This window comes from Mesoplodon mirus (assembly GCF_964341445.2).
Source record: "Mesoplodon mirus genome assembly, chromosome: 3".
NCBI lineage: Eukaryota > Metazoa > Chordata > Mammalia > Artiodactyla > Ziphiidae > Mesoplodon > Mesoplodon mirus.
This window is the reverse complement of record NC_138978.1, coordinates 23036520-23064159: the sequence shown is the minus strand read 5'-3', so window position 1 is coordinate 23064159 and position 27640 is coordinate 23036520. Positions and strand designations below refer to the sequence as shown.

Here is a 27640-nt window from a genome sequence, read left to right as displayed (position 1 = left end):
GCTCCGCGGCATGTGGGATCTTCCCGGACCGGGGCATGAACCCGTGTCCCCTACATCGGCAGGCGGACTCTCAACCACTGCGCCACCAGGGAAGCCCCAACCTGCTTTTTTAGGAAAGGAGGATTGTACCAGAAAACAAGGCAGCCTTGGTTCTACTCAGGTGCCAGAGAGAAAGGAAAAGGGAGGGAGGGAGAAAAAGGGAAAGAGGGAGGGAGGAAGGAGGGAAGAGGAGAGAGGGGGAAGAGGAGGGAGGGAGGGAGGATGAGAACGGATACATCCGAAGTAAGACTGGAACGAAAACTACTTGAGAGCCTGGATGGGTTCCTCCCAAATCCTGTAACCTGCGCCCCACGGCACCCGCTGCCCGGGACGCTGCCACTGTCAGGGCTCGGAAATGAGGGCAGAACCAGAGTGAAAATCTAAGGCCCATAATTCACAACAATCTACCCTGTTGTGCCCTCCTGAGAAGTTAAAAAGGCAGAAAACTAGTTTTATCTGTAAGAAAATGTTTATTCTTTTGAACCCCACAGGAAAAAAAAAAAAAAGGAATGCAGCCAAGACCAAGTATTTAACCAAAATAGTGTCCCAAAAGGCAGCAAAATGGGGGAAACCTCAACACAACGTCAGTGACAATTTTCCATGTTTTTGCACAAAGATGAAAAAAATCTGTGACAATTCTGAGTAACACTTCCATGGTGACAATTACACAAGATGATTCAAAAATGCAAAATGGCAGCAACATGCATACCTGGCTAAAGCTAGAAGGTTTTAATCCCAAAATAAGATCAGTGATTAAAAAGGAAGATTCTTTTTAACACTTCTATTTTGCTGACTTGCTTGTCCTACTTAATTTGCTTTAAATGAGACATACATGCCAATTAACAGGAAATTTTAGAACTATGTCCTTCCAGAATCCATGGCAAGGAACTCAAACCATTCTATTTGGTTTCTTAATTTTCCTAGGCTCCAAATACAATTTTGCTTTGCCCCTCCCTCTCCCAGCCCCTCCCTCCACCCCTCCCTGATTCTTAAACACTTCCAAAGGTTGCCAGTGCAAACACTTTTCTACCAATGTATAATATACACTTGAGACTGAAATCTTTGTGCAGAGTTTTGAGTTTTAAATTCTTTAAAAAAAAAACCAAACAAACAACAAACCTTCCTTGGCACAAGAGCTGAGGAATTGTCAAGTTTCTTTTAAATCGTCAAACACAAGATGACGGAAAGTGGAAAGCACAGTTAAAGGGAATTTTAAAAAAACAAAACAAAACCAAACCTAGAACTGCAGCTTTTATTAGCCGGCATTGCAGTCTCTCGAACACAAACACCGCCCAGCTCCCCTTCCCAGGGAGCTTGCCTCGAGGCAAGTCCAGAACACTGTGGTGCTTTCAATGAAAGGAAACAGAAGGTGTGGCTGAAGTGGTACCGAACAGCCCAGCTACCCACCAGTTCTACAGCAGGATCCGTAGTGAGCTTGACACAGAGAGAAGGTAGATGATGGTAAAGGGGGAAATTGTTTAAAATCAAGTTTCCTCTTGAAATGTCTTTTCCCAAGGCACTGTGAACAAGACTGCTGCTAGCAATTTTCTAGGACTCAACACACCGATGGGAAGATACACATTTCAGACACAACCCCTGTTACAGTCTCACAGCTGGTCTCATCACCTGAGTCTCTCCCCTCGGCTGAAATGACACTCCTTGAATTTGTTTGGTCCTTGGCGGGGTAATCAATTTTTGTTTTCTGTAACTTTAGTAATCATCTGCTTTAATGCAGCTATAGCATCAAAGCTGCGTTAGCTTATTTAAACCTTTTTCACACTAAAAACTAAGTTTTCATTGTCATCCCACGTGAGTCCAATATGCAGGTTTTGCTTGCTGATTTAAGAACAAAACAAAACAAAAATAAAGGATTGAGAAGGAAAAACTCTGCTTTTTTTTTTTCTTCAAGAGGAAACTGTAAGAATACATAAAAGGCAAAATTGGCTACTTGAAATCCAAGAATGGTTTTAATGTATTGGCCGAGAAAAATAAACTGCAAAGTTCTGTGAGGTCTTCTAAAAACTTACAAGAAAAACTGGTGGGCAGTTCTAATCAGACTTGGATGTTATCTTTCCCCCCCTTTTTAAAAACGACAACATATACAGTCCCACAAAATACAATATAAACTTTTTTTAATCTTGACTGCCAGAGACGCTCCTTTGCGATGCTTTCCGATAACCAAAGCCTGGACAAAACACACTGCTGGCCTTCATTTCTTCAGGGGCTGGTAAACAGAGGCATTGGGATCGAGTCCAGAGGGGCTGGTCTCCACAAATTTGGAAGAGTAGTGTGGGGAAACGGGGCTCAAGGGGCTGGTGGCAGCACTGTATGTTATGCTGGGCATGACGGCCATGACTTCGGCTATCTTCTGTTTTAGGTCCTTGATTTCCTGGTCTTTCTGAAGAATTTGTCCTGGAAGATCAAAGACCCACCATTAGTGAGAAGGGAGCACTCACCCACCACAATGCCCTCCTGGGCCCATTGATCCCAAATGGATTCGACTCCAGCTTTGATGGCTTGTAAGGGGAGACACACTTTTCCTGTAATGTGCCAAATGGTAAATATTTAAGCACTGTGAGCCGCATACTGTCCTTGTTGTCGTTTTTGTTTTGTTTTGTTTTTTTTTAAACCATAGAAAACTGCAAAAGCCATTCTGAGCCCACGGGTGGTACAAGAAAAGGTGGCAGGCCAGATGTGGCCTACGGGTCACGGTGTCAAGAGGAACTGTGTTTAGGTAGGTGTGACGAGGCAAAGAGCTCCATCTCCAGGAGCCACATCTTGAGCTCGGCCGTCACCAGGGCAGCCGAAGAGGGTGCTGCTTTTGAACCAGGGCTCCACCTCTCGCGCGGAAACATTTTTCTGGGAGGATGGACTATCTCGGGGTATCAGACCAAGGAACCCAACCAGCTCCTGCCTGCAGCAGGGCCGCTTCCCTTTCTGTGCTTCTCCAACGCTCTCTGTGTTAACTCGGGAGGTTTCTGTTTCTGCTCCCTCACAAAGCTTTCCCTGCTCCTTCCATCTAAATGAGACCCTACCCCCAGCCCCCAACTCCTTGAATCTCAACACACCCTAAACTTTCCTTTCTGTCGCTTTATTCTTTGTAATAATGATAATAATGACAATAGCTAACACGTATGTGCCAGGCACTGTTCTAAGTGCTTACGTAGACTAACTCATTTATTTAGCACAACAACCCTATCAGATGGGAATTATCATCATCATCATCCATTTTATAGATGAGGAAACCAGGGCACAGAGAGGTTGAGTGACAGAGCTGGGATTCAAAACGATGCAGTTTGGCTCTGGAGTCTGCACTCCTGCCGACTGCATTCTTCTGCCTCCGGTGAGTGTTCATTTGGGTGATGATTTGTGTCCATCATCTCCACTGGCCCATGAGCTCCACGAGGGCTGAGACTGTCTCCCCATTTTTGTTCTTGCCTAATCCCTAGTGCCCAGCCCAGTGGAAAGCTGAGACCCTGCAAGGTATGTGTCTTGCCCAAAGTCATTCAGTTATTAATGACTAAGCAGGATTTAAACCCAGGACCACTTTGTTCCAAAGTCCATGCAATTTCCATCATGCTTTGATGCTCCCTGGTCTACTAGGGGTAGAACACTTAGGAGTAGCCCTTCAGAAATTTAAACGCTGAAAAAAGGAAGAGACTATTTGAGTTGCACTCACTTTGAGTCCTACAGAAGACGGTAATATATTTAAAATGTAAGAGAGCATGGTGGCGTATTTTAAAAAATGATATAGTAGATGAAAGCCATTTTGGAACCAAGATGAATCAAATGATATAGAAAGTAGGAAGGAGAAACCCAACAAGGGGCTTGATTTAAATTATAAAGTTGGGTTCTTATTAGAATATTCCAAGCATGAGCATGACAATGGAGGGTACTAGTGGGGAAGGTGGCAGCAAAGAGCTGCCCCCCTCTGGCTTCCTTCATGTCCCCTCAGCTTCAAGTAAGCATCAAATATCCTCCTTCCCTTTGAACGAAGTAAGCCTCAGATGAATAAAATACCTAACAGCATCTGGTATATAAGCCACTGTATCTTTTTTCCATGAAGATTTAAGTTTGATTTCTTTAATCAGTAACATACAAACATTCCCAGAGCTTTGGAAAAGACAGTTCTCTTTGCTTTACGAGAATTTCTGGGCCAACAAGGAAGCATAATCTGTGCTGGGAAGCCAAGCTCCCCTCGGCTACTCTGAGACCCAGGTGCTGCTTCACTCCAGCAGACAACCTCTTTCAAGTCTGCAAATCCAAGTAAAAGGGATGAGGCAGAGAGAGGGTAGCCCCTTCTCAGGGAGCTGAGCCAGGCAGGCAAAACACCAGCGTCTGGTCAGAAGTTTGGCTTTAAAGCAGGACTCCCAGGAACCTTCTTTTAAAATGCCTTTCCCTGAGTCCACAGATTCATGAGCCTGATTCTCAACCCCTTCTCTTCCTGCTCTGCCACTGCCATCCCAAGCCACTCCTATGGCTTCACTGACTTCTCACAACTTCTACATCCCACCCCCAACCCTGGGGTTCTGGCCTTTTCTCTGGGGTTTAGGCCCCAAATTCCCACTGACTGATGAAGATCTTTAGGCCGAGTGTCCGGTAGGAAACTCCAGATCAAAGCATCCCAAACCAAACTCATCCTCTCTTCTCATTCCTTAATCTGTTTTGTTCTTCTTCCGTGGTTCCAGCAACCCTGTTGGAACACGTCACCTGCTTCCTCCTGAAAATCTAGGGGATACATCCTCTAGTACAGCTTCATTCACGGTCCTGCTGATCTCCTACTCTCTTCTTCCATGTCCCCCAGCTAGAGGCCACTGGACTGCTTACGTGGACATTCTCAACACTGTCCTTCCTTTGCTTAAACGCCATTCCCTCAGGTAACAATGTTCTTCCCTGCCATTCTCTGCTCTCAGAATTCATCCTTCAAAGTCCACTCAATGGTCCCTCCCTAGGAAGCCACCCTGATCTCTCCGCTGGCCTTTCAAGCCATCTGCCTCTACCTAGTGGCAGCAGGCCTTGTGCGTGGCCTTCCCTAGTGCAGCACTTCTCACAGCGTCCATGTTGTCCTCGTGCTAATACTAAGACATTTATCCGCCTTCTTCACGTGCATTCCCTATGAGCCTAAGTGGAGTCTTCCAGGAGTAACATGGCAAGTGAAATAACAATAGACTGAATGTAGAAACAGAGACGAGAATTGAAATGTCTTCTATTAAGCCAGAAATTAAAGAGATTTGCTAAATGTAAAACAATACCGCTTTTCTCACTAAATTTTTTTTGTTTTGAGAAATAGTTGTTTTCATAAAATGTTATGTTAACAAGTAATATGTTTATTATGTTATTTTTTTAATGAATTAACAAATGTTTTAGGTTTTAATTTCTAATACATCAATATTGGTAGACATAATTCACTTGAAAAACACCTCCCTTGGGGTACTCAATAATTTTAAGAGTGTGAAGGGGTCCCTAAGACCAAAAAGTTTGAGCACAACTACGTTAGCGGATCCCCAGCTAGACTATGTCTTGTTCGTCTTTGTCTCCCCTTCACCTTCTAGTAAAATGCTTTACGCAGAGCAAGTGTGAATGCTCTGTAAGTACCTGCTGAAATATTCTTTTCCTTCTATTAAGTCAACTGTTTGAAAATTTTTTTCAGTAATCTATTGGTGGCTTATCAATTTCTTGAACAAAATCTAAATTTCTTTTCATCAGGTCATGTCAGGCTTGTTCAGAAGCTTTCCAAAGTTTCCCATGTCACTCAGAATAAAGTCCAAAGTTCTTTCCATAGGCTGAAAAGTTTGGCAGAATGTGGCTCCTGCTACTTTTGACCCTAAAAACTCTCCCCGTCACTCAGGCTGCAGCCCCAGTGGCCACGACACATGTGCTTTTCCCCTAGAGACTTACATGGCTCACTCACTCTCTTCCTCTCAGTCTCTGTTCAAATGCTACGTATTCAAAGGCTCTTCCATGTCCTCCATGTCAAACCAGCAGCCCTACACACACACACAGCCTGCGTCACCACTGCTTTATTTTCTTCACTGCACCCATCAGGTATTATATATTTGCTTGTTACTGTCTGTCCCCTTAGGGGTTTGCACAGTGCCTGGCACATAGTAAGTCTCAGAATATCTGCCCAGGGAATAGCCTGCTCTCCAGACTTTCCTCCCTCCACTCCCTCATCTGCAACCTTCGCTCCAGCAAAGCAGAGCCAGCTGCCGCTCTGAACACATCAGGCCCTCCTAGCTTCCCTGGCCTTGCTCGAGCTGTTTCTTCTGTTCAGATGCCTCTCTACCCCTCACCGCCACTACACCGCTTCTTCACTGGGCTAACCCCTTCTCATCATTCAAGACCCAGCTCAGACATCAGCTCCCCTGAGAAAAAGCCCTCTCTAACTCTCCAGGCTGGCTGAGTCCCTGCCTCTCTATGTTCCCACAGGCCCTGTACATCCTGTTACATCAGTATCTTTTGGTGACTCTGCAATTCTCTATTTATTTCTTCTACAAAACTCTGAGCTCCTTGAGCAGAGAAACTCATACTCCTCCCTGTGTGCCCTGCACTTGGTATGTTCTCATCTCAAAATATGTCCGCAGAATGAATTAATGTGATGATTCCTAGATGTCCATGGTGGGCACTTATCAAACCACTTGAAGAGGAAACGGAAATGCCTTTGGTTCGAGCTCTAAGGGAGCTCTGCTCTCCGTGTCCCCAGGCATTCTCAGCCATGCCACGTGACCTGGGCTGTTCTCCTACCTTGGGCAATCTCAAGCTGTCGCTTTGCATCCCCCAGTGCGGAGAACAGGTCCAGCTTGATTCTTGTCTCTGCGCTCAGGCTGTTCTCCAGGTGCTGCGTTTTATCTTGCATGGCTGAGAGGGCTGACATTAACACCTCAGTGTCCTTCTCATTTTCCTTATACTTCCGAAGCTCCTATCAATATCATCAAAGCAGCAATGTTACAAGATAGTTTTGGCATCGATGTCTACAAATTAGCCTGAAATCACAAATAAAATCCCACTATTATTGACCTGGCCCCTAGAACACAGAATCCTGGTGTTTCATGGGTTTAGACCTCGCCCCTTAGAGGGAGTGCAAAATGTATTTATACAGTGACGTGCACATACAAAACAATGATTGTACTGGGCTGTTTTGAGATAACTGTGGACTCTGTCTCCAAATAAAACACTTTCGGGCTTCCCTGGTGGCGCAGTGGTTAAGAATCCGCCTGCCAATGCGGGGGACACCGGTTTGAGTCCTGGTCTGGGAAGATCCCACATGCCGCGGAGCAACTAAGCCTGTGCACCACAGCTACTGAGGCTACGCTCTACAGCCCGGGAGCCACAACTACTGAGCCCGTGTGCCACAAGTACTGAAGCCCATGCACCTAGAGCCCATGCTCCGCAACAAGAGAGGTCACCACAAGGAGAAGCCCGTGCACTACAACGATGAGTAGCCACAACGAAGACCCAACACAGCCAAAAAGAAATAAATTAAAAAAATATATATATATATATATAAAACACTTTCTTACAATCCTAATTCAGAACCACAAAGAACTGTTTCCCTGCTGCCGGCTACAAATGTTGCTGTAACGCTGTAGTCAAATGTGCGAAAGCTCTACTCTCAACCTACACTAAAAATTGTAAAAATGTTAATTATTTTGAGAGGGTATACTGAAAAATAAGCCCAGTTAAAACATCAGATAATGTAGCCTGTGTGTGTGTGTGTGTGTCTATATGCTGATATTTAATTTTTTTCATTTTAAGAGAGAAATCAAAACTTATTATAGTCAATTAAAAAATACTTAAAAGTTCAAAGAAGAAAATAAAAATCACCCAAAATCCCAACGCTGCAAAAAATTTGATGTATTTTCTTTTAGTCTTTTTTAAGTATACACGTATTTTTCAGCATAATTGAAATCAAACTATACGTACAATTTTTTAAAAACATATAATCTCAACTGTTTTGAAAATGTAATTTGTATTGGCTGTTTAATATTCCTACATGTATACGTACCATAATTTATTAAACAAATCTCGCATTGTTAAGATTATTTCCATTTTTTTTTGCATTTATATACCACTATGATGACCATCTCTGTATATCAATCATTGGTGAGACTTTTAAATATTTACCTTAAGGCCGGAGTCTGAGGAAAATATTTTTAAAAAGTACATGATCTTTTCCAGAAAGTTACACTTCCACCAGGCCTATTTCACTGTATCCTCACCCAGGTTGATATTACCATTTAAAAATTCTTTGCTGATTTCATAAGAGATAAGCGATATCCAATTTTAATCTATCTGTCTTTGGTGATAGATGAGGATATATTCTTACATTGTTATCAGTCATTTATATTTCTTCTGTGAATTATCTGTTCATATAGTTTGCCTACTTTCTGTGTATTTGAGCTTTTCTTAGCAATCTTTATGAGCTATTTACATATTGAGAACATTAATTCTTTTTTTTTTTTTTTTTTTTTTGCGGTACGTGGGCCTCTCACTGTTGTGGCCTCTCCCGATGCGGAGCACAGGCTCCGGATGCGCAGGCTCAGCGGCCATGGCTCACGGGCCCAGCCGCTCCGCGGCACGTGGGATCTTCCCGGACCGGGACACAAACCCGTGTCCGCTGCATCGGCAGGTGGACTCTCAACCACTGCACCACCAGGGAAGCCCTAATTCTTTTTTTATAATATTTGTTGCAATATCTGTACCCTCCCCAATTGATTTTTTCATTTTTTTTTTCACTTTGTGATTTAAAACAAAATGGCTTTTTTCCCTGCATTCAATTCTTCCTCTGGAATTTATTTTTGTGTGGTGTGAGATAAGCATCTCATTTTATTTTTTCCTGTTGTCTAGCTGTTCCTCAGCCTTTCACTGACTAACCCTTGCTGTTCCATCCATTTCTTTTTTTTTTTTAAATAAATTTATTTATTTATGGCTGCATTGTTGCTGTGTGCGGGCTTTCTCAAGTTGCGGTGAGTGGTGGCTACTCTTCATTGTGGTGTGCGGGCTTCTCATTGCGGTGGCTTCTCTTGTTGCAGAGCATGGGCTCTAGGCGTGCAGGCTTCAGTAGTTGTGGCACACGGGCTCAGTAGTTGTGGCACACGGGCTTAAGTTGTTCCGCGGCATGTGGGATTTTCCTGGACCAGGGCTCGAACCCGTGTCTCCTGCATTGGCAGGTGGATTCTTAACCACTGCACCACCAGGGAAGCCCTTCATCCATTTCTGATGCCACCTTCACTGAACACTAATTTAGGCTTTGTCTCTGGGTCACCTATTCTACCCCACTGACCTGCCACTAATTTCTTATGGGCTCCATATGACTCAAATTACTGTAGCTTTACAACTTATGACATTAGCCTTAAACATCCCTTTGAAGACCCAACGCCACCAAATACTTGGCTAAGGTACACACAGCCCCCAAACTGGCTATGTCCACAGCACTGGCAGCTTTCCTCCCCATGCACTGCCTAGAGTGGCCATCTGTGAAGCTCAGAGCCATCCAGAATGGTCAATTCCCTGGCGATCGACAGAGAATTAGGGCTAAGAAGAGGTGCATACGTTCCAAAGCACACTAATCTGGCCTATAACCTGAAAAAGTGAAATGAATCTCCTGTAAGTCAAATTCTGGTATAAACCATGTCAAGGACCATTAACATTTCGGGCTTGTCTTAGAATCCAGATAAACTAAATATGACTTGAATGAGCTGGACAGGCGAGAGCTTCCTTTGGTCATACAGAGATTTTCAGATGCAATGGGGTTTGGCCTGTATCAGAAGGCACCATCTCCACACAGAAGCACAGAGCACAAACCTAACACGGAAGAGGAATTCAAGCACGATGAAGTCTGTTTCTCCTCCTTTACCTGAACTTTCAGTTCTAGTTCTCTGATCTGGTCTTCTTTCACTTTCATGTCCATTGTGAGCTTCTTGCCCTCTGCTTCTAATTCTCTGATCCGATTCCGTAAGGTTTCGGTGCACTCTCCCCTTATGAAAAAGAAGAGAAGGGAAAAAGAGGATTTAAAAGACTATGGGTTTAACTATACTGCAGGATTGATATTTTTCTTATACTCCACAGAGTCAGGTTTTAGCTTTTGGCTCAGTCTGCTCATTCTCTCTGTTCTTTATAATTTCAAAAATGATCTAAAATAATTATTAATTGGGTGTCTAATATGAGCCAGGTGCCAAGCTAGGTACTTCACCCATACTTCCTTCTTTACTGGGGTAGGGTTTATTATCCTATTTTCCAGAGAAGAAAACTGAAGCTACTTAGATATAATACTAGTTCAAGGTCACCCAGCTTGCAGGTCACAGAACTGGGATAAGAACTGAGATTTTTCCACCTTGCCAATCCAGCAAGCTTCCCATCAGGCCATATGACTTGAGACAATGCACACAAGCTGAGCAAGAGAGAACCAGACGTGTGCTGTCTCCAGCAGGGGGCAGTGAGTTAAAAAACATTTTCACTTTTGAGGGACTGTGCACTGGGAACGTTACCTTTCTTTAGTCATGAAGTTTGGACAAGACTGGAGTAAACAGAAAAAGAAGGGAGCAGCATTAGGGTGCTTCTCAGGGCTATAAAAAGGACAAACTTAAAAAGATGATGGCAATGGCCAGTCCAAAGCTGGTGAACTGTTTAGGTTTCAGAAACAGCCTGGTGGAGAAGGTAGGTGTCCTTTGCCTATGAAAAGGAAGGTCCAGTGAGAGACTAAAGCCTTGAGATATACTTAAGATTAAAAACAGCCTCTACATAAATGATGGCAAACAAGGACCATCCAAGGATAAGACCAAAGGCAATAAGCTTAACCAAAAGCAAAAGAAATTAAGGGTAGAGACTGAAATCAATGTACTGATTCTCAGGCATAAGAGACATTAAACAATATAGTTAAGAAACTGTCATATCCTCCTCAGGGATTTTTTAAGAAAGAGTAACTGCTGGATGAATTAAGGAGAGCACAAGCCACACCAGATGACTGTTCAGGAAAATCTCCTGCAAGTGTAAGTGCTTCAGGAACGCTCACAAATCTTTAAATGCGTGAACAAACAACCCCACCCCCACCCCCGACATCCTAAGCAGGTTAGTAAAGGGTCTTGTGAATCTGTATAGATGTTAATGGGCCAAGTTAGCTCAGCCATCTGCAGTACAGAGTCTGCTGGGGGAAGGCAGGATCACGCAGGAGAAAGAGTTCTCTCTCCCACTGCTGTTTCCTAAAAGATGAAATGATGGTTCACCAATTATTCTACAAATGCCAGAACCCAAAAGAAGGCTATTAACATGACAAATACAAAAAAGCAAAAAGTAGAATTATATCACATAGACACAAATTTAGGGATAGAAACTTAAAATTAAATAAGTAATAATTTACCCTCCCCTGCATCTGTAAACCCATAACTGACCCCCACCATGCAGATGAACTTCACCAGTCAAAATAAAAAAAGAAAAAAGAAAAAGTGAAGTAGAAGCCAAAAAGAGAGAGAGACAGAAAGAAAGAAAGAAAAAGAGGCTCTTAACTCTCTTCCCCATCTTTTCCAGATCATTTGACAATTTGCTAATGTCCAACAAAGACATGAGCAGTCAGGACACAGTGCTTGGGGGACCAAGATTCTATCTTTCTTCCATTTTAAGATTAAAAACACCAGAAACACACAACTAAGAGTAGAGCATGATGATAGTTCTATAAAGGGAACAAAAGTCCAGACTGGTTCCCTGGACCAATTTAGTAATTATTATTATAATTACTATTATAATTATATAATAATAATAATTACTATTATAATTATACTATAATAAATAAATACTATAAACTATACTATTATAATTATTATAATTACTAAATAATTACTATTATAATTATATAATAATTATAATTATTATATAATTATAATTATTAAAGTAATATTATCAAAGCATTTAGTAATTATCAGTCTTACAGAAAGTGGCTGGAAACCCCTTTCTGAGCAGAATTTTGCCTCCCAGGTGTGGAAGGCATGGAGATTCCCTCATCCTACTTTATACAGCAGGTCACTGAGGGATGAAGTTGTCATGACAGCATAAGCTTGCACAGATGGGGTTTAAACCAGCTAATAAAACAGCACTTAAAAGCAATCCCTCCATGCATGATTGTGTATTTCCAGTCCTGCCCAAGGCATCAAATTCCCATTCTCAGTCCAAGGAAAGCCAACCTTGGATTAAGCACTCCGGTGACATCAACATACCTAGACGCAGCAGCAAATGCAACAGCCCGGGCAGCAGTAGCTTCTTCTAACTTCTTCCTTTTTTTCTCCTCCATTAACTGCTTTTCTACAAAACTTCGGGCTTCCTGCTCAGCTTTTAGCTTTTTCTCCAACTGGCTGATATTCTGCTTATCTTTTTGCTTCATTTGCACAGCATTATGTAACCTATATGGAAATGATTGTCATACAAAGTTTTACAATTAGAAACGTCCACTATAAACCCTGGAGAAACATGGCTCCTCTTTATCATTTTGAGGCCAAAGTAAACAGGAGATTTGAACAGCAAATCATAAATGTCAATTCCCAGAGTGTCCAGGGAAAATACATTGTCATTATTATTTAACAATTCCTAAACGCCAATAAACAAGCTGCCTTACCAGATACAGAATTGGACCTAGCCTCTGCTTTATTAATGTAAGTGATCTACAGAAGGTAATCCAGAAAATAGGATAAAACAAATTTCTATCAGAGGAAAAGATAACTGTAAGAACTAATTCTAGTGCCCCAAAGCACCTTGAAAGAACTTCAGTCTGAGACTAAGGAAGAGCTGAACCAGATCCATTGAAACTGAGGGGAGGGGAAGGTCTTTCTCTGCCTGAATACAATATGCTGCAGCCTACTGCAGCCTTTCCTTTCCAGCTGGGAGATGTTTTCTCAGAGTATCCCAAAATAGATCTTGTAGTTAGAATCACAGGATGCTTAATTTCAGATAAAAATTTCAGCCACATTCCCTTCCCTGCTACTACCACCCCCAGCTTTATGTATCAATATGAGGTGAGTTTCTCTCAATATATCAGTGTAAGGTAAGATGTTCTCTATGTAATAATGCTAGAGCCATCACATACATACGTGAGTCAGAAGCAATGGAAAGGTTATGTGCCTATAATGCTCTAGCTTTTGAGCTACATTCCCTGAAAATGATGAAGGACTGATCTTTCAAGGAAAAGCCCAGAAAGCTCGGCACCTATAATAGTAATCACTACCCTAGACACACATTGCTTGGAGATTTTAAAAAAAGACAGACCCACATTGAGTGAAGAAGTAATTGCAGAATGAATTAATGGAAAGCGTAAAAGAATTCATGCAGAAGAGCTAGCTTTTTGTCTGCCTCTTCAAATAAAATCAAGTTCAACATCATTTTTTAGTTCCAGAAATCAAAGTAGATCGAGTCTAATCCTCTGGAAATTTTCACTCAAGGGAACAAGAGTTTCAAATTGTGGCAGAAATACTTCTTGTCAATTTTACTCATATTGTCACAAAAGCTCAATAACTATTTTAAACTAAGAGAAGAAGTTATTAAATGAGAGAAGACAGAATAGTAATATTAATAAACTGTTTTGTTGCAATGAAATAAGTTTTTATAGATTTTACAACATGTTGAATATCTGGTCCTACATTAAATATTTTAAACATTTTGTTTTTAAAAAAAACTCCTCTGCTAGATCCCTCTGTCGTCATGAGCCTTGTGCTCCAATCCCTGGAAACAAGAGCAACGCGAGGCTGCTTGACTCACGGCCAGAGGCCCACAAGGTGCACATACTTGTTCTGCAGCAGCTCATTCTCTTGCCGGAGCTGGCCCATTTCTGAGCGGATCCCTCGCTCGGTGCTCGAGAGGGAGCTGATCTGACTGCGGAGCTCCTGTTCCACTTGCCTGCTGGCCTGCAGGTCGGCCTTTAACTTTTTAATGTCTTGTTCCAGCCTAGGAGAAGGAGAAACACAGCATCTTCATCGCTGAGAGGCCACCCCCGGGGCTCTGTGGGAGACCCTGGCTGAAGTCCCTGACTGCTGGGTGGCTGGTGGAGCACCCTGCCAGCAGCTGCTGACATCAACGCAACTCCCGTCTGCAATCAGCCTTTGAATCAGTGCTTCTGCCTGGGTCTCCCCCTTCCCACCACAGGGTAACTTTGGATTCCCCCCAAATATTTGTGAACACTGACAGGTGAAGATGGTGCTTGTGAGTATCTGAGCTGCTAATAAAGGAGGAGGGGAAGGCAGAGGGAGGGTGCCTGAAGGGCATGGTCCCCTCCCCACTGGTGAATTCCCCATGCCCCTCAGCAAGGGAGATATGCTAATAACAACCAGCTCAGGACCCACATGCTTTGAGATACCCTGATAGATCAGAATCTACTGCCTGAGATTCCCTCCCACCATGGGCCTAGAAGAAAACAGTGTCTGAGACAGCCTCCTGAAACTGCTAGCATCCTTGCTAAATGATGTTCACACTTGTGGTGACTGTGACAGAAGAGCTCACTAGACTCAACAACAATGAAAAAAGGAACAAATTACATGATCTACGAATCATAAGAAAACTCAATCTGTGAAGTGAAGCTTATCTTTTCAATTCCTTACTCCTGTTCCATCTATTTTCTTTAATGCAGTAATAGTTTCACTTTAAGTGATACGCATTGGGGAACTATTATATGCACATGTAGGACTGAAAAGGGTCAACAAAGAATATAAAGTTAAGCCCCCTTCTTCATGAGAGGACTTTACAATTTCACTAGAGGCCAATAAACAGACGTTTAAAATGATTAAACCATAATACAGGAAGGTCATGGTTAAAAACATGCTAAAGGGAGTAACTAATATTGCCTTACATGCCAGGCACTGTTCCATAGGTTTTAATGGTATGAACACATTTAATCTGTACAACTATGAGCTAAATTGAATAACCTTGGCAATTATTAGTCCCCTTTTTACAGATGAAGAAATCTAGATTCAAGAAAGGTTCCAGCCCAAGGTCACACAGGCAGCCTAGCTCTAGACTCCACTCTTCTCCAGCAGGCCAAACTGTGGCTCTATCAGCCACAGCATGGCGTGGAGAGAAATGTCACATGAGTTCTGAGGAGAGAAGATGGGGAATGAGTTGGGCCTCGAAAGTTGGGCAGGATTTGGAGAAGTAGAAGGGGAGGAGAAGGCATTCTAAACAAGGGGAAAACATGCTCAAAGGCTCAAAGGTAGCAACAGCCACAGGCATTTGGAGGCAGAGCGATCAGTCTGGCCTCTGAGGAAGGCTTGTACTCTGGGAACAGGGCGAGAAAGGATAGAAGGGACCTGGCAGATCAGACCATGGAGAACGGCACTGAAGTTCAGGCCAAGGATGACTGCCAGGTGAGACTCAGAAGACATCTTTTCCTACAAACGTACAGCAGGCAAAAGTCAGTTAGCTCTGAAGAGACTCTTGTGCATTTCACTGATCCAACATACCAACAGAACCAAGAATTCTGGAGGGCAATGGTGATCTCTCCTTGGAACTGCCAGGTCCATAGACTAGGTCCTTACAGATATGTTTTATGAAGGACTAAATCCCCAGGGCCCATCAATCACAGCGATCAACACTTACTAAATACATGTATCGGTTGCCTGGCATTCCTTAGAAAACCAAAGAGCAGCTTTATTTACCTGTCTTACCTTTAGCCAATTGAAACAAAATCTCAAAACCAAAAAGTCATGAAACATCAATGGTTACCTCCCAGGCCCAGTAGCCAGTCCCCCTGTCCAGTGCCTGGGGACACAGACTAGAGACTTTGTGTTCCAGAAGAGCTGCCGGGTCTCCTGACACAGCTCGCTCCCCAGGGAAGCGCCACAAATGGACATCATGCCACCCTTTCCCTATTGCCAGGGTTATTCCGGTTGAATGTACTCTCGGAACTGTTCTAAACAATCACCGACTGGCATTTATACCATCCCCACACCGTCACTCATTCACCCGAAGTTACCCAAGGGATATTTTCTAAAACAGGTCGATGCTGTCAGGTTATCCTCATTAAGAAGTTTGGCTGAAAAATGTGTTAGGTAATTTATCTTTTTTGAGAAGTTGGTTTCACAGCCCGAGGACTGCATTTTTAGTAAAAAGGATGAGCTTTAAGAAGAGACTAGGGACTTAGCATGGTTTAGAAACGGGGTATAGGATCAGGATTCTCGACTCGGCTCTGGAACCAGCTCTGCGACCCTGGACAAGGCATATAACCTTTCAGGACTCAGTTTCCCCATCTGAGGCAAACGATCTCTAAAGTTCCTCCCAGCTTGGTCTAGGATTTCTAGGCCTGACACACTTACCACTGGCTCTTGATCTGCTCCTTCAGATTAGCAACCTAAGCTGTATCATATGCAGAGGCCCAGGAATCAAGTTCCCCACAACCAGCCACTGGGGCAAAGCATGTGCCGCAGTTGGGAATGAAAGAAAAATTAAATCTGCGAAGTCTAGACGTCAAGAATTTTGAAGTTATTACTTTTTTACAGTTTTTAACCTATAAAAGCCACATTTCCTACCATGAACTAAGAATAACAATTTCTGAATGAAACTTTAGAGTTCCTTGAAAAATGTAAAAAAACCAAGGAGTTTGTACAGTTAGGAGAGCAAAGTGTGCAAAAAGATCTAGAGTGTAACTTCTGGAGACCACAGAACACTAAACAATATTTTTTGTGTGTAGAACTACGAAAATCTTATCAAAGACATATAGCAGCGCAATACAAGAAAAATAAGGTGACATGGTTACAAGGGTGTGTTCACTTTTTGAAAATTCGTAAGTTGTATACTTAAGATTTGAGCACTTTTGTGGATGTGTGTTATACTTCAATAAAAAGCTTATTTTCAAAAATTAAATAACTTAAGTTCACAAGGCACAGAATTAAAACGCTTCAGGATTTTCATAACTGTTGCCATTGGTTCTGTAAAATTCTGAATGACTGTTTTCCAAACAGTTGCAGCAAACCTGTTAGTTAACACAGCATTCCTCAGTTTAAGAAACACTGGTCTACAGGAAACTGCATAACAACATGTAAGATAACTTAATGTGCTAAATGGTAAATTCTCAGTAACTTTTTAAATTTATTAGGGGAAATTTTTCATTGTCTCTCTGCAGAAAGCATTAATCTAATGTTGAATGTTCACTATATTTTAAATCTTAACTGAGGTAGGTGGTAAAATGATTTATAACCCCTTATTGGATTTATGTTTTTATTGCAAAAGTGATACCCAGTCAAAATAAAAAACTGCATACAACAGAAAAGTATAAAGAATAAACATGTAAATAACTCATAATCCTTTCATCCAGACAGAACCACTATTTGCATTTGGTTTACTTCATTTCTGTATGTCTTTTTCTTTCTCCTTCTTAACACATGTAAACATTTTTCATATTGCTGAGAGAGTATCACATGTATAGTTTACATATCTTAAGCACCTTTCCACACTATTAGAAACTTTTCACAAACAACTTAATTGCTGCATAATATTACACTGCACAGATGTACTGTACCACCAATCTCTGCATATGCTCAATAAAAAAATGTATACATGCGTTTTTAAAGAATTACATGAATTAGTAATTTGAACTGAATCGAGCCAGTCAAGTGCCGGGGCATTTATTAGACAGATAACTACTACTTGTCATAATGGTAAACTTAACCCTTTTGTGCTGAAGGTCAATACTTACTAGGTAAAATGCAGATGTATAATTTATTGCTGTGAAACACCAAGAAGTACTGATTAAATGGTGTTAAGAGGTTAATGCAAAATCTTCAAATGTATTCATGGGATTTTACTAAAACGTCGATAGCTGCAACCTAAATTTGAAGCACGTGGTGAGGAAGAAAATGAGGCAGAAGTAATAGTTTATAACCCTTGAAACTAATTTCAGTAAATAGGAATCAAAAGAAAGCGGAAAAAATTTCACCCCCAAGCTCAAACTCATTTATCAGAGCTAAACCCTACTCTCCTCCCTACACAATAGAAGATTAAGGGATAAAAGAGAACTTTCCTCCAGCAGAACTATAAACTCATCCAAAAAAGAGAACTAAGACAGATCTTAACCAAACTTTGGTAAGGCTTCGGCAGGAAATTAAACATACTCCCTCCCTGCCCAACTCCCGTGGCGCTAGTCACCCTTACGAAGGCTGCCCAGTAGTGCTGCCACTTGGGATACAGACAGGGCCCACAGCAAAGCTGGAGTCTATGTGTCCAATAAATATGTCTATTTGGGCCCAATCAGACAAGCCAGGGGTCTAATCAACTCAGAATGTTACCAGTTAGGTCCAGGCACCTTTCCGAGCCACTTTACTCCACTTTACTGATAAAACTTTAAATCAACTTCTAAACTTGTAAGCTACCTCTAAACTCCAGCAGAGCACCTAACTCACACGCAAGAGGTGGGGCCACTGGAGCAGCCCTTCCTCAGGGCTCCACTCGCCAGCCCAGCTGACTTCAGAGCAAAACTGCCAAATTGAGGAACGCTCTTACCCACTCCAAACCTCAACTCTACCTCATCTCCTCCCTCATTCCACCCAACTGGGGTAAGCTATAATGTAAATGGTTGATAATTATTTAATTTTAAGGGAAAAAGTTACATTTTAATAAGGGGTAATTTCCTAGCTGACCAAAAGAATGAAGCTCAAACCTGAGTCTTTCAAGGCAGGCTAAGTAGGAAAAATATCTTTGAGCATCTTGAAGCACACCTGGTAGTAAAACAAAGTACAGTATTCAAGTGTCAGCTTTTAGTTGAAAGAGGTATTGTTAAGCATCTGAAAAGGTAGGGAGATATTTATGTCTAAGTGTTTGTAATCCTTATCGTTGTGAATTACTTGAATTACAGCCACAGTGCTATGGCTTCACTGAAAGTTTAAAAGTCTCCAATGTGTAGAGCCAGTACCTTCATGTTTTTATAAAGCCTGAGGCTTTTTGAGGCCTGAGGACACAGAAGAACTTTAAGACTTTGGGGCAGGAAATTGCCCCAGGAAGCAAGTCCTGCAAAAAAGAGGGAGACCTTTTCTCAGCCAGGACTTCACCTACGGACGACTCCATACCCATTCCAGAAAACGACGTAAGTGTATATTTCTATGGGTTGTCAGCTTGATCCCATGAGGCCGTCAGGAAGCTAAGGAGCCTCAGCTCTGCTGGTTATCTCTGAGCTCTAAGAAGCTGTGACAGAGATGCTGTAGGCCTTGCACGACAACATAGAACTTAAGAGTGCTGCTTACTACGTAAGAAAAGGGGCTTCAGAAGGTCACCTTCAAACGATACAGCCAAGTGACTGAAAGATGAGTTTTTTTCACAAACCCATCATACCAGCCAAAACGACCCACTCCTTGTTCCCAGACATCTTCTGCCTTTAATTATACCACCCCTCCCTCCTGGAGGAATGGCCTCCAATTTTCAAGTCTCACTCATTCAAGACCCAGTTAAAAAATAAAAACAAAAACCAAACTCTCCACCATGAGGTGCTGACTTCCCTCTCCTGAAATCTGAAAGCCCTTACTGTTGGTGTTTCTGGTTTGGCACTAAACCATTTCCCTGTGCTGTTTTTAAATTTGTTTTGGTTTTTAATATTTTCCTGTGTATACATCTTATTTCTAAAAAGCCTATAAGTTCTCTGAAGCCAGGGACTTGCGGTGCTCTAAAATTAGAAGCTGGAAGTGTATTTCTAAAGTTTCTTCCAACCCTTCCAAGACCATGTCTCTAACCCTCGCTCTCTGTCCATTTCCTCAGTGCTTAGATTAGAACAGGGTCAGCGTTATGATATATGAGGCTCTGGAAACAACCTATCTACAGCAGGCCGCCAGATTTTTAGTTTAAATAGTGGCTGAAGGAGACAGGGGTAAAGGGGCATTTGCTTATCAGGAAGGCAGGTGCACATGGAAAGACTGAATGAAGACGGGAATAAAGACACAGACCTACTAGAGCATGGACTTGAAGATATGGGGAGGGGGAAGGGTAAGCTGTGACAAAGTGAGAGAGTGGCATGGATATATATACACTACCAAATGTAAAACAGATAGCTAGTGGGAAGTAGCCGCATAGCACAGGGAGATCAGCTAGGTGGTTTGTGACCACCTAGAGGGGTGGGATAGGGAGGGAGACGCAAGAGGAAAGAGATATGGGAACATATGTATATGTATAACTGATTCACTTTGTTATAAAGCAGAAACTAACACACCATTGTAAAGCAGTTATACTCCAATAAAGATGTTAAAAAAAAAAAAAGACTGAATGAAGAGCAACTGCTTTATCTCGCTAAGTACCTAATTGCATTAGGAGATCCCCTGGCATATGTTAATCATACAAGACAAGACTTGTTCAGGGACCACACAGCTGTCTATGCAGGAAACTGAGCTCATAAATCAAAGCTCTGTCCCCAGAAGAAATACTGTTTACCCTCTCCACCAACTCCTTCCCTTCCCCCCTTTCCAGGTCATTCACCCTGACAGGCTGGGTAGCATGGGTCATTCACATAAAAACATGAATGTCTCTCATCTTAAGTGAGGCCTACACTGACTTGAAGCTGCTCTAGTATATCCTATGAACCACAACTTTGGAAATAAGGAAATGAAGCTGCCTCAGGTCTCACTGTGGTTACTACAATTGCTCACCAGGCACAAGTATCCAAAAATAAGCAACAGCCTGATTACCTGATTACCAGGTGAAACCATAATACAAAGTACCTTATGTCTCTGTTCCCTAATCTGTCAAACACATTCATTTTCATTAAGGAACACAGAGAAGGAAAGGAAATCTAGAGGATTTCACTGGCCATTCACGGAATAGGAAACTGACCTTGAAGCCCTTTAAGAATAAAGCTATGGGTGCCATGAACTAGTATTTTTAATAAGGTCCTTAAAGGATGTGATCAGATATGATACTTTGTATCAAAAAAGTCTTTAAAATGTTCATATCTGTTAATACATCATCCCTCTCCCACACTGGAGATACACACAAAGATTTCTGTAAAAGTGTGTTTGTTGCAGCATGATTTATAATAAGAAAAAAAAAGCAGGAACACAAATATTCAACAGAAGAGTGGCTAAATAAATTGTATATTCATGTGTCTGACTGACATGCCACCATTAAAAAACCATTGGGGTCTTGCCTGGTGGTGCAGTGGTTAAGAATCTGCCTGCCAGTGCAGGGGACATGGGTTCAAGCCCTGGCCGGGGTAGATCCCACATGCTGCGGAGCAACTAAGCCCGTGCACCACAATTACTGAGCCTGCAAGCCACAACTACTGAGCCCGCGTGCCACAACTACTGAAGCCCGCATGCCTAGAGCCCGCGCTCCACAACGAGAAGCCACTGCGATGAGAAGCCCGTGCACCGCAACGAAGAGTAGCCGCTGCTCGCCGCAACTAGAGAATGCTCACGTACAGCAACAAAGACCCAACACAGCCAAAAAAAATAAGTAAATAAACAAATTAATTAAAAAAAACCACTGAGGAAGAATATTCAATGACATGGGAGAATGCTCATGATATAGTCAGTGAAAAAGACAATTACAAAACATTATACATAGTATGAGCTTCGTTTTGTGAAAAGAATATGTATGTATGCAAGAGAAAAAAAGACTGAGAGGATATACGTTAAGATAGTGGGGCTTCCCTGGTGGCGCAGTGGTTGAGAGATGGCCTGCCGATGTAGGGGACACGGGTTCGTGCCCCAGTCCGGGAAGATCCCACATGCCGCAGAGCGGCTGGGCCTGTGAGCCATGGCCGCTGAGCCTCCACGTCCGGAGCCTGTGCTCCGCAGCGGGAGAGGCCACGGCAGTGAGAGGCCCGCATACCACCAAAAAAAAAAAAAAAAAAAATAGTGGCCACCTCTTCTTTATTTTCAAAATTGGAAGTAATCAACAGCTTATTTTTAACATTTTAATTATCATTTTATGATTGGGAGAAAAGTTCTTTCAAAAGAGGAAGCTGTTAATTTGCTTTCCATGGCTTTTCAACATCCACTGTTACTCTTAGATTTGCCCATGTCACAGGCCAGTTTCAGAATAATCTGAAAGCCTTAGGGAAAGCCCAACTCTTTTACTTCCTAAACTTTTTAGGTCACTCCAAGGAAGGCGAACTTAATTTTCTTAAGCAGAAGACACCTCAGTTCCTAAATATACATCAACTACCTGTACTTCCCATTCATCAGTTCCTATCAAAGCAATAGTTTGTCTAAATCTAGATTCTAGACCTGCAGTTTATCGCCCTGCCCTGGCTCCCTGTAAAAGAAGAGAGCAGGCATCGCTCTGACATCAGCCTTGACAGTATACACACGTTACAGGGGATGGTGCTGGGAGGTCCAGATTCTAAACTGGCTGGTCTGTGAAATCTGTGAATAACCAGTGTCCATGTCCCGTTTCGGTGTATTTTATGCTCCAAGAACACGGCAGAAAAACACCTTGGTGTGGAGTAAGTCACCTGCCTTAGACACAGGAGGCCTCTATACCGTATGGTCTGAGGAACACCAGAGACCCACACTACCCTTCTTACCATAAGGCTGTCCCCTCTCCTTCTAAGTGGTCTGAAGGCCTCATGGTCAGGTGTGAGGATGCAACAAAAAAGGCGGCAGTCTTTGACTCTGGAGGGGCACTGTCAACAGGTGCATGTTTTCCAGGAGCACATGAAACTCAAGGACAGGAGAAGGCAAAAAGTTCCCATTAATACATGGCAGATCAGTTCATGGGAATTACCGATTGCCCCTAACTACAAGTCCTTCCTGCAGGAGTCCAGTTTTTGACTGGTGGGGTCAGTGGGGGATGGAACAAAATACAAGAATAACAGGAAGGGTCAGGTGCAGAGGTTACAGACTGGTGAGCCAATCCGGCCCATGAACATGTTTTGTTTCACTCTCCTCCACAGGATGTAAGTATAAATGTTGCGGAACCGTGAGATTTCACATAAAGACACCTATTTTGGCATGTCCTCTGAATATCAGAAGAGTTAGCAACACTGGGCCTGCAAGCTCACAGCAACACCTGGCTGGGCTGTCTGGAAGGGCATGGCGCTTCCCAACTCCCACGTGCCGGCTGCAGTACTGAGTACGAACGATGCCAACCCCAGCCCCCTGCTCACGCCTGTGCCCTGCCTCGCTCCTGTACTTGCCCGAGTCCGCAACACCCTCTCTAGAGCCAGGGGGACAGTAAGGGCAGTGGTCCTTTCCAGTTCATCATACTGTTTCTGTTTCAAATCTGTTACAACACTCTACCAAGAAAGGTGAAACGGACCTTACAAGAGAGAGGAGTTGTCATTCTTTCCATAAAAAAGAAACTAAAACTTGCTTTAATTCTGAGAGGCCCAGCTGACTAGAAAAGAGGTCTAAGAGATCCCAGAGAGATTTGCACAGACTGAAGTATACCCACACTGGCAGTCAAAGTACTCAAATAGCCAGTTTCTAAATGATAGCGTGAGTAACATTTAAAGAATACAGTTCCTTTTCCTTGGAGTTCCGCCCCTTCAGGGAATCCACCCCTAATTCCCTTAGCTGGAAATCTCAGTTCGTTATGTGCCAGCAGGGGTACTGACTCAGAATTTAACACAACATTTGACAGTAGTTCCTTCTGAATTCTAGGGAGGAAACTTCCTAGCTGGCTAATCAGAAATCCCTCTTGTTAGAATAAACTCTCAGTACTCAACGTAAAAATGTTTCTAATGTGGATTCCCCCCACCAAATAATTTGTGTTATTTCATAATTTATCCATACAACATAGATTATGATCTTTTTTGATCACCTGGATATGCAGACATTAAGTAAACTGCTGGCTTAAATTCATTAATGCCTAGCTTCTAAAGTGCTGCCTGGTTTTCAAGTCACAAAACAGGCCTGCTTAAGTATAAAATTATCATGCTTCTATTACCACATTTATATCCCAGAATATTATAGTTTTAAATCACTATAATGGTTAAAATAAATTCAAACTATATTATGAATTAATATAATAAACAAATCTAACCAAATAAAAACTACAGGTACCTTAAATATTATGAGCATGGCAGAAAATGAAAATAAATCAGGTCCAACAATGTATATCTGCTCAGAAACAATGCTAGACTAATATAAATCAAAAACATGTTTCCACAGAGACACTGAACTTACTAATAAATAGAAATATGGCTCTACTACTTTTTTTTCACTTAATAATTTCCAAATAGTTTATTTTCACTTAATAATTTCCAAAAAATTTAGTTGCAGCTATATCCAACATATTTAATCTAATTCTTTCTGAAATGTCATGCATTTTTACTAAATTTTACCTCTCAGCTAGAAATGATACTGTTACAAATAAATGGTCAAATGCACCTGTGGAAGCGGAAAGGCCTACTTTGGCAGCCACCACTCACGAGGAGGGTGTCAGGCAAGTCACTGTGCAGCACAGATGATTGTCAAGGCAGGTGACAGGTAGCACACGTAGGGAAAGCAGCCAGGGTAAAGCCCCAAACCCCAATCACTGTCTCCCAAGGTCAGATTTTCTTCCACAAACTATTCCTGACACATAGCAAAATATATTTAAGTGCAAAAGAAAATAAACAAATATACCATTTTCTCTCTGGCACCAGAGATGACAAACAAGCAGTCAACGTATTTTCTAACCAGGGGGATTTCCTTGGAGGGAAGTTTGGAAACATGGGATCTAAGCTCTCTCTCCAGCTACCACAAAGACAAAGAGAATGGCTAGAGCTAAGGGGGAAGAGAGAAGGCAAGACCCACCAGGAAAGATGAATAAGACAAGGCAAACTAAGATTTTCTCCGAGTTCTTGGCTGACATGTGGCTTATGCCTAGATTCCTTGGCCCTGAGGAACAACCAACCCACTGGCAGAGCAAATGGCTTTTTCAAAAGTCCCTTGGAGGAGTTTTCTCCCCTTGCCCTTGTAACTTCCAGAAATTCTTAAACCTCCTCACAGCCTGGAAAAAAGTCCTGACAGAGTACTTAATTTTAAAACTTCCTGGGAAATACCAAGGAAAAGGGCTTAGAGTGGAAAGTCCTTCTATTTTTTAGAAATAAAATCAGTAACAACTTACTCAAGAACAACAAATAGTTTGACACTGGATGGCAGGTCCTTGGCCTGGTTTAATGTAATATTTAGGTTTTCCACCTTCAAAAGCCTTTGAGTTGCACTGCACTGCATCTTTCCTCCCCCTGCCCCCATCTAGTATTTTCCTTGCACAAAGGTAATATTCATTCAACAAGTATTTACTGAGCATCTACCCTGTGGCAATCACTGTGTACTGTGGCAGACAAGAAAAAAGGAGGTCCCTGCCCTCATCTAGCTTACATTCTTTTATGGGCATAATAAGCCCGTGTAGAAATTCAAAGTATGTAGAAATAGACAATGTAGAAAGTAAACATCTCCTATAATCAGCTACGATTGACCATTTGGTGTATACTATTTCAAATAATTTTCTGTGTATATAAGAATGATACCTAACCATATTTTGTTAATGGTTCATACCATATGATCTGTTTTGCTATTTCCGCCCCTTTAACAATCAATCTTGGGGTGTTTCCATTACCTTCTTTTAAGATGAGTTTCCACCTTTCAAGAGACTCCTTTGTAACCTTCCCCACTTAAACTACTGTGAATTCCCAGGTAGGACTCTTTAGGGACTTGGGAGAGGGCTGGAAAGGTCCATAAAAGGCCACCTCCCCCTGGAGTACCTGTCTCAGGGAATGCTCGTGGGCTCTTCCTCTGGAATTGACTGCTCTGTCTTGTTTCTTTCCCATAGTCAGGTCTCAACTTTGGATTCTACCCTCGCTTTGTGCCTACAATCTCTAAGATGACAAAACAGGGGCTTTTTGGATTCTCTTTACTTTGCTCTTTTGCACAGCTATCCACACCAAAATCATACTGAACCCACTGATTATTAAAAATCAGTATCTAAAAATATGGCCATTTCCTTTCAATGGATACATAATTTTTAATTGTGTGTAGACACCTTAAAATGTGGGAAATGAAAAATCGGAAGTAGTGTAAACTGTCTGTTGTTTTTCCCCCAACAGCGAGACCACACCAAGGAGCTTTCTATACAGCAGAGGTTACACGACAATCTCAAATGCTGCTGTCTGGAGACAAGATTAAATTCAGAAGTACAAAGACTGAGAACTGCTAGTCAAACCACCTGAGCAATCTGTGGCACCAGCAAATCCTGTCAAAGAAGAAAGATGGCTGTTGTTAGCTTTTGCTATCTTCGTCCCCCTTAAGAAAAACATAAAATCATAAAACATAAACACAAGGCTTATATGGGCTAGAAAGTGGAATGAAGACCAGCGACATTTTGCTCACCTACCAGCTTAACCTAGAAAAAGATGAGTCACAAATACTCATATCACAGCTACTAAAAACACAATCAATATACTCACGGATGGATCAGAACACTATTTATAAAGTATGTTGTCATTAATCTATATAATCCCCAAATATTTCCCTAAGACCCAGATCTAGTAATATAAGTTAGTTCCTGGGTATGAGTGTAAGTTAAACACTCCTCAGTGTCAGTGAATGAGTTAAAATGTCTTAAAGTGCTTCTCCATCCCTCCTCTCCTCCTCCCTCCCCTCTGAGTCAGGGCTATCACACTTGCTTAGTGACTACTGGAAAAATCCTGATACACGTTTTCTCCTTTTCTCCCAAGGCTCTCAAGTCTCCAAATAAGCAGAACTGTATGAACAAACTAACTTATAAGTAATAACATTTTGGTGCGCTTAAAATAACCAAATGAATTTAGAGAGGAAAAAAGAGTGACTTTTCAATATATGAAAACATATCCCAGATTTCCACTTTCCCCTGAAGAAAACCCACCCCCACCCTCACCCTCAGAACTTACCACCATGGCCACGCCCACACCCCAGCACCTCAGGCCTTCAAAGCAGTCACTGGTGGCCTTTCCTCAGGGTAAGCTGATGGTTACATCCCCAATCCTAAATTTTCCAATTCAAGGCTCTTCGGTCTGCTGCTGTCAAGCTAGGCCTACCCCAGATTTATTCCTAAAGGGCAAATTTCCTGCTGGGTGGCTCTAGGCTATCTGAACCAGACTAACTCCCACGTAGCCCTAACCAGAACTGAATTCTCAGAGACCCTGTAAGCTTTCAAGGGTATGAGTGGATGGCCCCCTTCTGTTCAGAAATAAGTACACCCCTGTGTCTTTGGCAAGAGCAAGAATTTTTAAAACACTTAAAAGAGCATATCTCTAGAAAAATGTAAAATTAAATGAATTCTGAAATTCTAAGCATTTCTTCTATAGATTTTAGCCATGAGAGCATAAAATTTAGCTCTGGTCCCAATCCTTATGTCAGCTTTAGCTGTATGTGCATTTAAAACAAAAACAAAAACAATAGTTTTTTAAAAAACAAAAATAAAGCAGGTTGATAAAACTTTTTTTTTTTTTTAAGCAGCATGGTATAACAGCAAAGGCAGAAGCCAAGAAATTTCGGTTCCGGTCCTGGTAACTACCACTCTAGCTGGGTTACTTGGACTAGCCATTTACTCTTGTAGGGCTTGTTTACTTCTCTGCTAAGAAGACAGGGTTGGGGAGGCTGGTCTAACTGTCTCTTAGATCTCTTGCAGTTCCAAAAAAAGCAAAAACCATCATTCTAAATTCTACTTAGTTCTGTAAAATGCATCTCTA

The 27640-nt window shown here is 42.1% G+C and overlaps 1 protein-coding gene across 1 annotated transcript in view; it reads right to left on the bottom strand.

Annotated features, from left to right (window-relative positions):
- Positions 1 to 1275: 1275 nt before the first annotated feature.
- MACO1 (macoilin 1) overlaps positions 1276 to 27640 on the bottom strand; it is a 56999-nt gene continuing 30634 nt past the window's right edge. Inside the window, exons 7-11 of the mRNA XM_082612337.1 lie at positions 13804 to 13962; positions 12246 to 12428; positions 9896 to 10016; positions 6784 to 6958; positions 1276 to 2451 (exon numbers count right to left, since the gene is read on the bottom strand). Coding sequence (XP_082468463.1) covers positions 2249 to 2451; positions 6784 to 6958; positions 9896 to 10016; positions 12246 to 12428; positions 13804 to 13962 — 841 coding nt within the window. The 3' untranslated portion in view covers positions 1276 to 2248. The remainder of the gene's footprint in view (positions 2452 to 6783; positions 6959 to 9895; positions 10017 to 12245; positions 12429 to 13803; positions 13963 to 27640) is intronic.